Source organism: Syngnathus scovelli, chromosome 9 (assembly GCF_024217435.2).
Source record: "Syngnathus scovelli strain Florida chromosome 9, RoL_Ssco_1.2, whole genome shotgun sequence".
In the NCBI taxonomy this organism is placed as follows: domain Eukaryota; kingdom Metazoa; phylum Chordata; class Actinopteri; order Syngnathiformes; family Syngnathidae; genus Syngnathus; species Syngnathus scovelli.
Window position 1 is genome coordinate 16,115,023 of NC_090855.1, and position 16,771 is coordinate 16,131,793.

General features: G+C 44.0%; 1 protein-coding gene across 5 annotated transcripts in view; it reads left to right on the forward strand.

Moving 5' to 3' along the window:
- dcst2 (DC-STAMP domain containing 2) overlaps nucleotides 1–16,771 on the forward strand; it is a 70,976-nt gene that overhangs the window by 12,482 nt on the left and 41,723 nt on the right. For 3 of the 5 annotated variants that reach the window (XR_011087443.1, XM_068651929.1, XM_049729765.2), the window contains one exon: nucleotides 9,463–9,737. The exons of 1 other annotated variant lie outside the window; for it this stretch is intronic. Coding sequence is in view for 2 of the 4 variants with exons in the window: in XM_068651929.1 (XP_068508030.1) it covers nucleotides 9,463–9,737 (275 nt within the window). In the remaining 2 variants the exon portion in view is untranslated. Of the gene's footprint in view, nucleotides 1–9,462; nucleotides 9,738–11,156; nucleotides 12,484–12,556; nucleotides 12,874–12,971; nucleotides 13,120–16,771 lie in introns of those variants that run through there. One more of the 5 variants, XM_049729767.2, reaches the window with a different exon arrangement.

Consider the following 16,771-nt stretch of genomic DNA (forward strand, 5'->3'; position numbering starts at 1 on the left):
TGCGCACTGAGGTCCACTTACATTTTGGAAAGTACATTAGGACTTTAAAAATATTTTCTAAATTTTAGCGACGGCTCTGTCACAATAATGCGACCAGCGCGGTGCAGTTGCGCGGTCGGCGACGCGCTACTGTTGCGCGTTCGGCGGTGCGCTGCAGTTGCGCGATTGGACAAATATGCGCAAATGAAAAAATGCTTAAAAAAGGCGGGGGTTTTTTGTCTTGAAACGGATTACATTTTTTTTTCCATTATTTGTAATGTTGATTCGGAATTCGAGTTGAAGAGGTGGGTCTTGAGATGGCGTTTAAAGAGGGAGTCAGCGTTACAAATGGTCAGAGGGAGAGAGTTCCAGAGAGTGGGGGCAACAATGGCAAAGACTCTATCCCTAATGGTCCAGTATTTGGTCGAGGTGGTGGGGGTGAGAAGGTTGACGTCAGCAGTGCGGAGTCGGCGGGTGGGGGTATGGCGGTGCAGGAGGCAGACAGGTAGGGGGGTTAGGTTGTTTAGGGCCTTGTATGTGGTGAAAAGGACCTTGAAATGTATGCGTTGTTTTACGGGAAGCCAGTGAAGTTGACGGAGGACAGGGGTGATGTGCTGTCTGAAGGGTGAGCGGGTTAGATGTCGGACAGCAGAGTTTTGAACATATTGTAGTTTTTGAAGGACAGTTACATACAGGATGCTATTGCAGTAGTCCAGTTTGGAGGTGATAAATGCATGAAAATATGTCTCTGCCACAGTGGTGGAAAGAGATGGTCGAAGGCCTGCAATGTTTCGTAAGTGAAAGAAGGATGTTTTGGTAACGTGGTTGATGTGTGGTTTGAAGGAGAGTGTGGGGTCCATATAAATTCCAAGGTTTCTGACTAGGGGGGAGGGAGTGACAGAATGGCTGTCAATACAGAGTGTGAAGTTCTGGTAGGTGGAGAGGCTGGATTTAGGACCAAAGATGATGATCTCTGTTTTGTTACTGTATAGATTGAGAAAGTTTTGAGTCATCCAGTCTTTGATGTCTGTGAGGCAGCAAGTGAGGGTGGAGAGGATGGCAGGGAAGATGGTTTTAGTGGTGATGTAGAGTTGTGTATCGTTGGCGTAACAGTGGAATTTGAGACCATGGCGGCGGATGATGTGTCCAATGGGAAGCATGTACAGAATGAAAAGAATGGGGCCCAGAACTGATCCTTGAGGGACTCCATGTGCAACAGGGGCGGTGTGGGATTTATGTTGGTTGATGGTGATGTTGACATCTGGCAGACAGGTAGGATTTGAACCAGGAGAGGGCGGTGTTAGTGATGCCGATGGATTCTAGGCGGTTGAGAAGAATGGAGTGGTTTACTGTGTCAAAGGCAGCACTGAGGTCAAGGAGGAGGAGGATGGTGAGAGAGCCAGAGTCAGAGGAAAGCAAGAGATCATTTGTGACTTTGAGTAGAGCCGTTTCAGTGCTGTGGTGTGTACGGAAACCAGACTGGAATGTTTCATACAGGTTATTTGAGAGGAGGTAGGTCTTGAGTTGAGTTGTGACAGCTCTTTCCAGTAGTTATGACAGAAATGTGAGATTAGAGATGCGTCTGTAGTTGTTGAGGTCCTCGTGGTCAAGCCCGTTTTTTTTTTAGGAGAGGAGTGATGGCTGCAAGCTTAAGAGGTGAGGGGACTGTGCCAGAGGTGAGAGAGGAATCGATGTCTGTGATGAGTGGGGCAATGGGGGTGAGGCAGTCTCTGACGAGTTGAGATGGCATGGGGTCCAGGGGGGAGGTAGACGATTTTATGGTGGAGAGTATTTTGGAGAGGTCAACAAAGGTTATAGGGGGAAAAGTTGATAGCCAGGGGACAGAAGATGAAAAGAATGTGGGTTCAGGTTGTGGGGTAGTGGAGGGGGAGGATGCAAGCTCATGGTAGATGTTTTCCGTCCGTCCGTCTTCTTCCGCTTATCAGGGGTCGGGTCGCGGGGGCAGCAGCTTTAGGAGGGACTCCCAGAGTTCCCTCTCCCCAGCCACTTCATCTAGCTTATCCCGGGAAATCCCAAGGCGTTCCCAGGCCAGCTGAGAAACATAGTCTCTTCAGTGCGTCCTGGGTCGTCCCCGGGGTTTCCTACGGGTGGGACTTGCCCGGAACACCTCCCCAGGGAGGCGTCCAGGAAGCATCCTGATGAGATGCCCAAGCCACCTCATCTGGCTCCTCTCAACGTGGAGGAGTAGCGACTTTACTCCGAGTCTCTCCCGGATGACCGAGCTTCTCACCCTATCTCTAAGGGAGAGCCCGGACATTCTGCGGAGAAAACTCATTTCGGCCGCTTAGATGTTTTCTATTTTAGAATTGAAAAATGACAAGAGCGTGTCATATTTCTCTGGGGTTTCTTAAGTTTATGGAGTTCCGGGTTGAACCAGGGTGCTGAGTGAGTAAAAGTGACTGTTTTTGGTTTTCAGAGGAGCCACTGTGTTGAGGGAGGTAGACAGAATGTTGCTGTAAGTGTTGACGAGGTCCGTGGGGGTTGGGTTTCAGGGGGGGTGAGGCCGGAAAGTGTGTGCAGGTGGATAGAGTGTCTGGGCAGATGGACTTGAGGTTGCGAAAGATGATTGTGCAGTTTTGTTTTGGTTCGGGGATGAGGGTGTCAATGTCAAATAAGATGGCTAGCTGGTCAGATATGGTGAGGTCGGAGCTAGAAATGTTGTGGATGTGGAGGCCAGTGGAGCAGACCAGGTCTAGGGTGTGTCTGTGCTTGTGGGTAGTGAAGGTGATGCAGGCACGTGCACTCATAGGAGGCAGGTGAGGCAGTGCCTCACCTTGCCACCAGGGGCGGTAAAGGGCTCAACATGGTTTCCTCAGCTGTGTTAAAGCTATAAGTTGTTAAAAAATGAATAATATAATGAAACATAATATAATATCTGTCCTGTGGTCTATGCTTTTAATGCAATTTTGGTGTGTTTCCTATACATTTGGATCATTTTCATAGTCAAAATAGCTGTATTTCTTGTTCAAATAACAACGGGAGATGAGAATCATGGAGGCTGAGACAGTGACAGGTAGTGCCTCTCAGGGCGTGCGTGTGAGAGTGTGCACCACTCACACACTGTACTGAGCGCGTGCAAACGGCACGTGCTTGCAGTCAGCGGGAAAATACGGGCCTTGAGGCAGCCAGTACCTTTGCCTCAAAGATGGGAGGCGATAGTGAGCCTGCGGCTAATACAGGGGTGGGCAAACTTTTTGACTTGCGGGCCGAATTGGGTTCTAAATTTTGACCGGGGGGCCGAACCAGGAGCAGATGGATGTAGTGTTTGTGTGAAGTAATATAAACGACCTGTAAAGGTCATTGCATAAAAGGTTTTGGCCTTTAGTAGGTAGTAAAGCGAGGATATTCAAAAAAAGTTTTTTGAAAACAAATGCATTTATTAACAGCATTAAAAAAAAAAAAAATCCCTAAATAAATTGCTATCAGTGATTCTCATAAAATACGACACTGTTATTATGAATAACAGTCTCCATCACTTCAGTGCCTGCAGGTCAGATTAATGAAAGATGTTTATCTTATGAGATCACATCAAACGGCAAACATTCTGACCAAATATATCATCTTGAAGAATCGGTGAAAGCATACATCTAAATAAAGTAATCAAAACGGCAACACGGTGAGGGGTATCTGAAAATCAGAGCAGAGTTTTAACTCACAAACACCTGGTAACAGAGGTGAGGAAACGGGAAACACTTCCTTAAAGTAAGCCTTAAGAACTTTACAGGTTAAGATTAGTCACAAACAGGTGGTGCATCAATGCCCTTGAGCATCCTGCATTGTTGGAAAATGAGAATGGTCGCTAGTTTCAATCCCTGCTATTTGTACAGATCATATTCAAAATGCATTTTTTTACAACAAACTTGAAAGCCTCCCCTTCATTTTCAGTGGGAACAGTGTTGTTTGTCTCCCTTTTTTTGCTAGTGTGTCATAGTCTGGAGTAAATTTGTTGTGATTCTTAGGAGAGATCCGAGGTGTTGGTCCGTTTACCTAGATCTGTGACGGGTTGATGTTGATGTTCATGTGGCTGAATGTCACGTCGCGTACGTCGAGCCAAATTGGCCACTCTTTTTAAACACTTGGCACTCAGTGTCCACCTTGCTTTTCCTTGGGCGACTCATTTTAATGGAAGGATTCCAGGGGAAGGTTTGTGGGTGGCTTTAGCGTAAAACTGTATCCGAAAGCTCGGCGTGCAAATTACAAGAATGCTGTCGTCACAGCCCACGCTCTAAATTCGGCACTGATACAAATAGAGCGCGAGTGCGCCATTTCCGTACTACTGAGTACGTACACGCATTTGTGAGTGTGCACCGAGCTTTCTGATACGGCTTCCGGTAGTAAATGCGCAGGCGAGTGGTTCCCCATCTACTGGTACCGAAAAAAAAGTTTAATAATACAATTTATTTAGGGTTGGCGGGCCGGATTAAACGGTCCCGTGGGCCGGATGTGGCCTGCGGGCCGTAGTTTGCCCATACCTAGGCTAATAGTTCACGAGTCGTGAATCACGACACGAGTAAATGCGAGAGTAAATTAAGAAGAAAAAAAAGAAAAGAAAAACAACCAACAACATTCGGTGCTAACGCGTTGCTATTTGGCTTTATTTTCCCTGAAAATGGAGGATATAATCTGACTCTGAGTCAGTGCCTCACCAACCCCAACCCTCACCGCACATCACTAAGGTGATGGGTTGAGTGAATGTTTAAAGTCTGTGGAATCGATGTGCAGGTTGAAATCACCAAGAAGATGATGAAACTGAGAAAGGTGCAGTGATGAATTCATCACAGGTCAGATAAGAAAGATGGGTTTGGTTTGGGGGGGGGGGGGGGCGGCGGTAAATAATAACAGTGATGAGGGGTTTAGGTCCTGGAAGTTTAAAACCCAGACGTTCGAATGATGGGGCAGAGGGGAGGGACAGTGCATGGGGTTTGAGGTTTTGATTGAAAATAGCAGCGATGCCACCTGTGGGATGTCCAGATAAGAGTATCCTGTAGGGGTGGTTTGATTGAGTGAGAAATAGTCCAGGGGTTCTTGCCATGTTTCATTTAGGCAGACCATTTACATCCATTTGATGAACGATGAGATTGTTTTGAACAGCTATCTGCATCAAAGCCCGTATTGATGTGATGTTTGCTCTTGGAGCAAACGTCTCGGGATAGTCTATGCCTTCTCTTTGATTGTAACCTTTGACGACATATCTAGCTTTATATACTTTTCCTCTTTCAGTATTTTATTGTAAGGCATACATACCTATTTCACCCCTATTGTGCTACTACTTTTGGGTAAAGAGACCAGTTCAAATGTTTCATTTTCTTGGAGTGATTGGATCTCTTCTTTTATTGCTTGCATCCATTTGGTTGCATCATCAGACTCAGGGCTTCACTGTAGGTTTGGGGAATGCCACATATAGCTCTGCAACTATAAGTTACATAATCGTATTTTGGAGTCTGCTTTTCCCTTCTTGGATAGCGGTGCTGCTCAGTGCCTAAATCAGTCTTGTTCTGGCATTGCACTTCTGCCTCATTATGCTGTAATGCTCTGTGTTAATCCATCTCTTGTTCTCAATTAAGTCTCTGTTATCTTCACTGTGTGGTGTAGCCTCACAAACCCTAGTTTCAGTGGTTGTACACCTGATGTTCATGATTTCTGAATCACAGTCGTCTGTTGTGTTTGACTGTCAACGCTGATGTTTTTGATAAATTTCACTAGCCTGTGTTTTGATACTTTTTCTGTCTGTGAGTTGTAGACCAGATACGCTGGGCTATTCCTACAATACCCAACAAATATCCCTTTCTCACCTATAGCCTCTAGTTTCAGGGGTGTCAAACTAATTTTTTTCGCAGGCCAGATTGTAGTCATAGCTTCTTTCGGAGGGCCATTATGACTGTCAACCCAAATAAATGTATGAGCACCTCATATTATATACAGTAAAAGCTACAAAACAAACTGACAAATAACTCATTTTCAAATCAGATGAGTAAAAACTGGTCAAATATTAAAAAAAAAAGATATTAAAAGTGAAGACAATTTGCAATTCTAGTAATGACACGAATTTGATGCACAATTTGTCTTCGTGGGCCACATAAAGTGATGAAGCGGGCCGTATCTGGCCCCCGGGCCTTGAGTTTGACACCTGTGATCGAGTTTCTTATGATCATGCTTGAACGTATAGCATTCTGATCCAAACACCCACATTTTGGAAAGTTCTGGCATTCCCCCCATTAGCATATAATATTGGGGTGTTTTTGGTCCTGTCATTGTAACATCTGTTACGGATATGGGAAGCATTTTGAACATTTCTAATAACATTTTCTAATAACAGGCAGCGACCCATTTCGAAAAGCTTTCTCCAATGTCGTTCAGCTGTACCATTTTGATGCAGAGAGTATGTGATGATTTTTAGTGTCTATTCTTCAAGAGCGACTGAAAGGCATTACTGGTGTGCCATTATCTGACCGCATACATTTGACACTACCATATGGGGCGCTGTCAGCTAGGAATTTTTTGGTTGCTAGCATCACATCACTTTTGCTTTTGAGAAAGTAGACAGACACAGCTCTTGAAAAATCAATATGGCATACCTATAACCATCTTGACTAGTTGGCTCAATGGGACCTGACAAGTCAGTGTGTGCCAGCTCAAGAGATGCATTCGCTTTTGCATTTGATTTCTTATTTCTCCTGTTTGTGAATTTTCCCTCTGCACACACATTAAAATCTTCTTTTGTGTTACTGGTAATTTTCATACCCTTTGGCAATTTCAACACATCATCAACATTACAATGTCCCAAATTTCCATGCCATGTTTTGATATCACAAGATAACATCACAATATATTTTGTCGTTATGTCACTGATTGACTCATCAAAACATTATTCATTTGGATTTACCATGCTCACGTAGTAAAGTCTTCATGTTCCTCAATGCTGAAGACTGCTCCATCCTTGGTCAGAGGTTTGTTTCGTCCTTCTTCAAATGTCCCTATGGCTCCATGACACGTAGCTGATCTTACAGAGATGATGCTTTGTGGGTACGTTGGTATGTATAAGGCTTTCTTCAACGTGAAACCAACGCATCTTCCTTTCTTGTATATCTCCTCAATGCTACGTTGTTTTCCCTGGTTCCATCAGTCCATGTCGTGCTTAGCTGGGTTGAAAGTATCGTCTAATGTTGTGAATTAGTTTTCTTCATTTATGAATTAATCCCTTTCTTTTGATGTCGTCTGGAAGGTGTTTTAGATTGATCTCAAAGACAAATGTCTTTTCCGCCTCGTGGTCCTCATGTTTTTCTGCTGTTTGTTTTCAGAATCAGAATTTATTGACCAAGTTTGTGCATGCCAAACAGGGAATTTGACTCTGGTTGATCTCTGTACAACATTTAAGTGACTGACAACATTTAGGTAACTAACAACATTTAGGTGATGAGAACAGGATGTTATTGCACAGTGATGACTCTGAGTCTATGAGTGGTGAGTTCATCAGAGCGACAGCCTGGGGGAAGAAGCTGTGTCTGTGTTTGCTGGTTTTGGCGTACAGCGCTCTGTAACGCCGTCCGGAGGGGAGGAGTTTGAACAAACTGTGTCCTGGGTGAGAAGGGTCTGCGGAGATGTTACTTGCATGTTTCCTGGTCCTGGACAGGTACAAGTCTTGGATAGATGGGAGGTTGGTCCCGATTATCTTTTCCGCAGACCTGATTGTCCGTTGCAGTCTGTGCTTGTCTTGTTTGGTGGCCGATCCAAACCAGACAGTGATGGAGGTGCAGAGGATAGACTGAATGATGTCAGTGATCTAACCCCCCCAATTCCAACCCTTAATGCTGAGTGCCAAGCAGGGAGGCAATGGGTCCCATTTTTATAGTCTTTGGTATGACCCGGCTGGGGTTTGAACCCACAACCTTCCAGTCTCATGGCGGACACTCTACTACTAGGCCACTGAGCTGAGCTTCCGGACAGAGTCTATGTGGCCGGTCCATTTCAGGTCCTAGGGGGATTGTGGATCCCAGGAACTTGAAGGTGTCTGTGGTGGGAATAGCAGTACTGAGGATGGTGAGGGGTGGAAGTGGCGAAGGGTCTCTCCTGAAGTCCACTGTCATCTTCACAGTCTTGAGTGGGTTCAGCTCCAGGTGGCTTTGCCTGCACCAGTGGACGAACCGCTCCGCATCCTGTCTGTATGCAGTCTCGTCACCGTCCCGCATCAGTCCGATGAGAGTGGTGTTGTCCGCATACTTCAGGAGCTTCACAGAAGAGTCGCTTGAGGAGCAATCGTTGGTGTAGAGAGGGAAGAGCAGTGGGGAGAGTATACACCCCTGGGGGGCGCCGGTGCTGGTGGTCCAGGTGTTGGATGTGATGGTCCCCAGCCTCACATGCTGTCTCCTGTTGGTCAGGAAGCTGGTGATCCACTGACAGGTGGAGGCAGGCACCGCGAAGTGGGTGAGCTTCTGGTGAAGAATATCGGGAGCGATAGTGTTGAACGCTGAGCTGAAGTCCACAAACAGGATCCTGGTGTACGATCCTGGGGTTTCTAGTTGGCGCAGGATGTAGTGCAGTCCCATGTTGACTGCATCATCCACTGACCTGTTTGCCTGGTAGGCAAACTGCAGGGGGTCGAGCAGGGGGCCTGTGATGTCCTTCAGGTGGCTCAACACGAGCCTCTCAAAGGATTTCATGGCCAAATATGTCAGGGCGATGGGTCTCATTCAATAATGTGATGGCGGGCTTCTTAGCCACCGGTACGATGATGGAGCTTTTGAAGCACGAGGGCACCTCACACAGCTCCAGGGAACGGTTAAAGATCCGTGTAAAGGTGGGTGCCAGCTGTTCAGCACAGACTTTCAGGCAAGAGGGGGACACGCCGTCTGGGCCTGGTGCCTTCCTGACCTTCTGTCCCCGGAGCATCTGACATACCTCCTCCTCGCGGATCCGAAGTGCTATTACGAAGCTTTGAGGAGACAGAGAAATTTGACACTAACATCAAAACGGACAATGAGATGAAAGTGGATGTGTCATCAGCGACCTGCTACATAGAACTATTTCAACATATGAAGTAGGTCCTGGAATGAATTAAATTCATATATAGAGGTTTGACTGTTAAAGAAGAAAAAGCGGGTGTGACAAAGCGTCTTGAGATACAAGTGAACTGACTTAACGACATTTTTTGTTGTTGGTCTTAACAGGAGCCATCATCCAACGGCAAAGGAAGGCTCTCACTAGCTTAATGATAACGTGTCATGGGAAACACCAGAGACGGAATAAGGAAAGGCATTTATAGTTGAGTCGTAATTTTACACTTGGAGCAAAGTATACTTGAACACAAACGGTGCAGAATCACATGTAGACAAAAGCTTCTGTCGGCCAAGCGCATCATTGAATTGCTGATTTCTCTGACCACATCCAAGTGCGCCGAGTGAGCTTGTATCTATCTGCGGATGGCACCGCCACTACAAATAGCCTGATCATTTTTTCCCGCCAAAGGGCTCCATCCTCGTCGTCGATGTCTTCGCCCGGGTTGCGGCAGCGCAGGAAGTTGCGAGGCGAGCTGCATGCGGCAGGGCGGAGCCTGCTGGCCTTCGGAGTGGGGCTGGTGCTGGCCTCATGCTACGGCGCCACGGCGCTCTTCCTGGAAGGTGCGCCGCTGTGGACGTGTGTATACGGCACGCTGGGCGTGGCCGGCGCCGCCGCCTTTGGAATGGGGATCTCCGTGCGCGTGCGCGCCGCTGTCGGCCTCATGCTGCCATTGCTCTGCTCAGGTCCGTCGCCTGACCGCCGTGTGTGTGTGTGTGTGTGTGTGTGTGTGTGTGTGTGTGTGTGTGTGTGTGTGTGTGTGTGTGCGTGTGTGTGTGTGTGCGTTTGTGTGTGTTTGTGTGTGTGTGTTTGTACTTGCGGCATTGTGAGGACCGGCATGAGTAAATAGACCAACACTGTGAGGACATTTTAGCGAAGTGAGGACATTTTGGCCGGTCCTCACTTTGTCATGCTCTAAATCAGTGTTTCCCAACTTTTTTTCATTCACGGCACACCTTTTCATTGGAAAAAATCTGGAGGCACACCACCAACAAAAATCTGTTAAGTGTTACACCAGCTTCTATATTAAAATCAGTTATATTACAACAAAAGACGTAAAGTTCTATTCCTATATATGTATGGAGAGTTGAATAATTGAATAAAAATAAATACTACATATTCTTTAAATGTAACTATTCTTTAAATTGTATTTCTTTTGTAAATGAAAGTGACAGTTTTTGAAAAAAGGTTTTAGACAGTGTAAGGAATAAACTATTGAAAGTGATTGTGGTCAAAATCCAAAAGAATCAATATGGCTTTGTTTACTGTTTTAGACTAGCTCTATAAAATATTGCGACATTAAGAACAAAGTCACTTTTAAAGACGCTCTGCTGTTCTGACAGCGGCTGAGTGGCTATCACGGTCGAGGTGTCTCGACTTGACTGTGTATTTTACGTTGGTGAAAAATGAACAATCCAGGTTCTCCTGTTGAACTACATGCTCTGATTTCCATCAGACAGAAAACGCACCACAGCCGTCATAGTGTCACTGTTAGTAAAAGCACACAGTAACTAGTAATGTGCATTCCAGTTCTTTTAAGTGAACTGAATCTTTAGAAAAAGTTCATTCAAAAGATTCGTTCAAACAAATCGTTCAACAAATCGTCCCCCCCACACACACACACACTGAACAGGAAGTTGCGTCACTGACTCGTCTCATTCGTGGACGGGAAATTACGTCACTGACTCGTAAAGTCTCCTCCATCTATCGCTCGCTGTTGATTAGTCGTTCGCAAAGATTCACGGGTGAGTGACAGACAGCATTGCTGCTATACCGGCCAACACATGTTATGCCGACATTGATGTTTTAATTTTGTATTTGTTGGGCTATAGATGATGGTGTTATTATTCCGAATGTGTTTGAATAAAAGGTTGATTAAAAAAAAAAAACGTTATGCCGACATTTGTTATTTTGGGGGACACTAACTCATATAACAACGTAAAACACACACACACATATATATATATATATATATATATATATATATATATATATATATATATATATATATATATGTGTGTATGTATATATATATATATATATATATATATATATATATATATACATATTGCGCCACAGTTGAACATCTCTCACGGCACACCAGTGTGAAACACTGCTCTAAATCAACTCCAAAAGGTATGGAAAAGCCACCCTATGATTTTCCTGAAAAGTCCTCAGAATGACCTAAAGTTGAGAAATTTTAACCAGAATTTCACACACATTTTGCTCTCTACTGCTGTCATGGTCAAAATCCGGTACTGCACCTATTTTTTTTTTTTTTTACTTTTCACTCTCTTGCTCCACCTCTGGTCAAAGTCGGTACTGCACCAGATTATTCCATGGTTAGGCATAGGGCTAATCCCCTCTTGCTGTACTGAAAGCCATTATTGAAAAATACTATTTATATTAATTTTCGTACGCATTTATTTTTTTATAAAATAATAATAATAAATTAAAATATTATTGCTATATCATTGATTTGGTTCAAAATACAAGGTTTTGGTGGTTATTTTAATACGTTTCACCACCCTTACTGCTATGTCTTAGGCTACAAAGTATTTACTGTTCTAAATGAACTATTCATTAATTCTCTCAACCGCCTGTCATCACTAGGGTCATAGGTGTGCTGGAGCCTATCCCAGCAGTCAGTAGGAGGCATAGAATGTATAAACCTTTGATGTCTATTGTTATGCAAATGTGTATGCTAATGAGTTTGTTGCCAGTCTAGCCGGCGCCAAGATGGCGCCAGTTGAGACGGCGCCATCTTGGCTGACGCCATCTTGCATGGGGTATTGTTATGCTAATGTATATGCTAATGTGTATGGTGCCAGCCGAGGCGGCGCCAGCCGAGGCAGCGCCAGCCGAGGCGGCACCATCTTGGCTGGCTGGCGCCATTTTGGCTTGCTGGCGCCATCTTGGATGGGGACATGTATGAGGCATGTATTATAGCAGCCAGATGTTGGTGCACCTAATTTGACATTCAATAGTTAGTGGGGTCCGTTCAATAGTTTGAGTTTTCGGGGTCGTAGTCGGCTCTGAGAGTCGAGTCATTAAAGCGCCGTCACAATCATTAGCTATAGCGGAGTGTTTTCGCGTCACATGACCCCATAGGCATGGCCTTTTCTCCGCCAAGTTTGAAGTTAGTTTGGGACGGATGACCATCGATCATTTTGAGAAGACAAGCCAGTGCATGAGCTCTGATCAACGGAGTTGGAGTGCGCCAAATATTGTTTCGAGATGGTTAAAGGTAAGTAATGTTACTATTTTATCAGTATAATAATAATAATAATAATACATCAGGTTTATTATAATACACTAGGGTTATTTGTAAAACATAATGTAATGTTTATGTGATGTCATGCAGATATCATCGTTTTTGCCGATGTTCATGCACCCTTTGACGACGACTTTAGTGGAGTTTATCAGATTACGGTGAGTCCGCCGTTCATCTATGGTAGCTAATATAAATGCTATTAGTTTGTGATTTATTTTATGTATGTAACAGATCTCGTAGCCGCAGCCATTAAAAAAAATGAGCCGCCAACACAAGCTGATTTCGAAACACAGACTCTAGTAGATGTCTCTGGACGACATTTTGAAATACCAGAGCCGGCAGAGCCAACCGCATCAGAGCCAGCGGAACCAATCGCATCAGAGTCACGTGCTACCATTGAGACCAATCAACTCATGCCCCACGCCGACCGACAGGAAGTTTTCACGAAAATAGAGGTTGAGCCGGAAGCATTCACGGACACAGAATTGGCGGACGCTTTATCTGCATACGAAGGCGTGAACCACCATTACGAGTCGACAAAGTTAGAGGTATTCCCTTCTATTTTTTTTCCTCTTTCTATGTTATCATTCAACTAGCTATTTTTGGTATTATAACGGTTTAACTGATTTTAAATATCTTAATATAGTTAAGCGTCATGACACAGGGCGAGGGGTTCAAAGAGGAAGGAGGAGGAGGAGGGCAGCCGTCTACAACACGAGCCATCCAACCACCGCCTGAGCCGGCACGCAAGGGTCATCACCATAAGAATAGGAGGCGTCCAGTAAAGTGCGATGGTAATTGTATCTACAAAAGTCGATTACAAGAATGTTTTAGGGTTATACGCATCCTGACAAATTTGGCTGAATCAAGACAGGTCTGTTTTTATTTCTTTTTACTATTCCGTGTTGCGTCTGTTGTGTTTTTTAAAAAAAGAAATATAATGGATCATTGTAACCTCTCGTCAGTGGAGTCAGATTTCCTAACAAACATTGATGAAATAGATTTGCAACCATTTTGTGAAACGGTTACAAACCAAAGAAGTGATACACCTGAGCTAGATTTGTTGAGCATTAACACCGATATTGATTTGCTATCAACCGATGCATCTACGAGTCAAATATCAGATCTGCTCACGGCTCTCTACAATGTGAACAATGCTATATCGTGGGAGAAAGCCCCCTCAGTCCTGATATTCTTACCCATTTACAAGTTGTCATAGATGATCTGAACAATCAAAGTCTGAATGAAGGTAGACAGAGTCCTACACCGATCCCGTCACAATTGCTAAACATGATAGCGGAATTAAATAACCAAGCTAATGATAACAGCGGACGTCTCAGTCCTGATATTCCTAATCAATTGCTAGCCATGATCAAAAATCTAAATACGCAGCCTTTGGTTGACCAGTTGACCATTAAGCCTGTCGATTCCACACCAGCTGTTATTGATGATAGCAGACCAACATTTCAACACCAGCGTGACAACGGTTCTGTAATAACTGATGATATTCCACCAGCGTTTCAGCACATTCCTCAGCCTAACAACTGCTCTGTTATAATGGATAATGAAATAGATGTTATTGATGACAGCACACCAGCGTTTCAACACATGCCTCACCAGCCTAACAGCGGTTCTGTAATAACTGATCAGCAGGGTGGTTCTGTTGTAGTTAATAGACTGCATTTCAATAATGTCGAGGTAAGGCGCCAGTTAAATATACCAGCGCAAGCAAACATCAATGATTTTGCAACCTTTTACCTCCAGATTGAAGATAAAATAGATTATGTTATGCAGGAGGTGGATAGGCTAGCACAACCAGGCGATGTGATTCAGGTTGAGTTAGTGGGTGGTAATGATAGGGCTCATATCTACCAGCAAACGAGTGACATAAACTCTATCAGAGATTGTGTAACAGACATGCTTGAGCATTTAGCCCAATCAAATGCAGAGCTTCTGGCCAATGAGAGCTTAGAGCTTATTGTACAAATAGTCGCTCCATTGCGTGGTGGAATGCGTCGCAGGCTGGTGAACAGTACCAACAAAGAAATTTTGAGGTTGAAAAAACGACTCTTACACATACCTCGTAATGAAGACAATCATCTATGCTTTGCTCTCTCACTAACTTATCTCCTAAATGACACACTAACAACGAAAGAGGCCACACGACAGGCATGGCCTTTACATGAGAGTGTGGGGTTGAATTGTCAAACACCTGTGAGTCTGGGGGATGTCCATAAATTTGAAATAGTCCTCAAACAGAAAAAAACTATAATGTACTGAAAAGAGGACTGTCGCCCCTTGACTTTTTTCGACACACATTACCCCAAAACAGACGAAGACGCTTTATTTGTCTTACGCCTAGAGGGTCATTACTACGGCGTGAAAGCTATAGAGGCATTTGTTGGTCACGCGTTCTTTTGCAAACATTGCTACAAGGGGCATGAGAACTGGCAACAACACCATTGTGAAGGACACTGTAACATTTGTCTCGATCCGCGTTGTAAACAACGGCGGTTTAAACATGTTATCTGCCTCGATTGTAACAAAACTTGCCGTAATGAGGAATGCTTTGCCAAACATAAAGAGTTTCGAGCGACGAATCGTGTGAGCAACTGCACCTCATACAAAAAATGCTTGCAATGTGGTCTGCAATATTATGTGAAAGCTGATGGTACCGGTGCTAAGCATTGTTACCCTGTTAAAAAATGTGCAGTGTGTGATGAAATCTTAAATCAAGATGATGCCTTGCTGAATCCCCACATGTGCTACATTCAGCCCATCAAGCCTCAACCACCTTGCAAAAATGTAGTCTACTACGATTTTGAAACCTATGTAGATACAGATGGTTTACACAAACCTTTTCGTATCTGCTGTAAATCAAATAGACTGGAGAAACAGTCGTTTGGCACAGATTGTGTTGACGAATTTCTTAGATTTTTTCGAAACCCACGGTTTAAACAAACGACATTTGTTGCACATAATGCGAGAGGTTTTGATTCATACATCTTGATAAGGAGAATGCTTGAACTATGTATCAAACTTGACAGTCTGATGCAGGGGAGTAAAGTTCTGTCATTTGTCGATTTAGACACAAAATCTCGATTCATGGACTCGCTCTCATTCCTGACGATGCCTCTAAGTGCGATGCCTAAGGCCCTGGGGTTTGAAGATAAATCAAAGGGTTATTTTCCACACAAATTAAGCTCTTTAGAACATCTAAACTACGTGGAGTGTTACCCTGACCCTGCGTACTACGATATCGAACGAATGTCACCCTCTCAACGAGCTAAGTTCGATGAATGGTATGCCAAAGAAGCTAGCGGTGTGTTTGATTTTGCAGGCGATAGCCTACTGCGAGAATGACATTGACCTGTTAATGCAGGGCTGTGGGAAATTCAGGAGTGAGTTTTTTGAAGCCACTGGAACAGACCCATTCAATGCTGTGACAATAGCCTCTGCGTACATGAAAGTTTTTCGCGCTATATGAAGCCATTACACCTTCAGACAACTATATGCATCAGTACAAAGCTTTTTCGCATGACGCTATTCAATACCTGCAATGGATCATGCATAGCCAAAATATTCACATTAGGCATGCACTGAACAGGGGTGAGATCAAGATAGATAACTACACTGTAGACGGATATACTGAAATTGGGGGTGTAAAAATAGTGTTTGGGAATTTTGGTTGTTATCACCATGGCTGCGCAGAATGCTACGGCTGGTGAGACTGTTACTATTTTCACAAACAGTGATGCTCCTAGTAGCTTGAGACACGAATCGCTGTCTAAAGCGCTCATGGGACAAAAATCATCAGGAGCTCTAGTTAATTTCAGGCGCAGATCCACATTATTCACATTATTGTTCGTGTCTTATGTCCGAGCCACCTCACTGTTCAAATCAGTCATCATTCTGAAACAACGCTGATGTAATCTTTCCAAAATAGTACAACTACTCAAGTCCTTTCAATATTCGTTATGCAAACTAATTGTCCTAAAATGTATAATTAAACATTTGTCTTGTAATAGCAGCTTTAATGCAGTCACACGTTCAGAAATTTCCCCTATTCCTTGTTTCCGACATTCAATGACCTTCCAAACTTTTGCTGTGTATTGTGCCACAGTCCATTCCCTAATCGCTGTATGATTTGTCCTTCGTGCTTTGTCATTAAAAAACCTTAAACCTTATTGTCACTAGAGTGTTACCACGCTTTGCACCCATTCCACGTTGTTGTCTCCCATTAACTCCCTTTCTTTCAAGTTGCTTCTTCTGCTCTTTATCACTGCTTGTTGAATTCTGGCATGTCCTGTTAAAGCTTAAAAAAAACAAGTGAATTTGGAAAAAAACTTTGAATCTCACAATTAAAAATTGAAATCTACTTACCCATTTCTATTTTACCACTCCCCCTTTTGACACCTTCACCCAATGTGTTATTACGTATCAAAA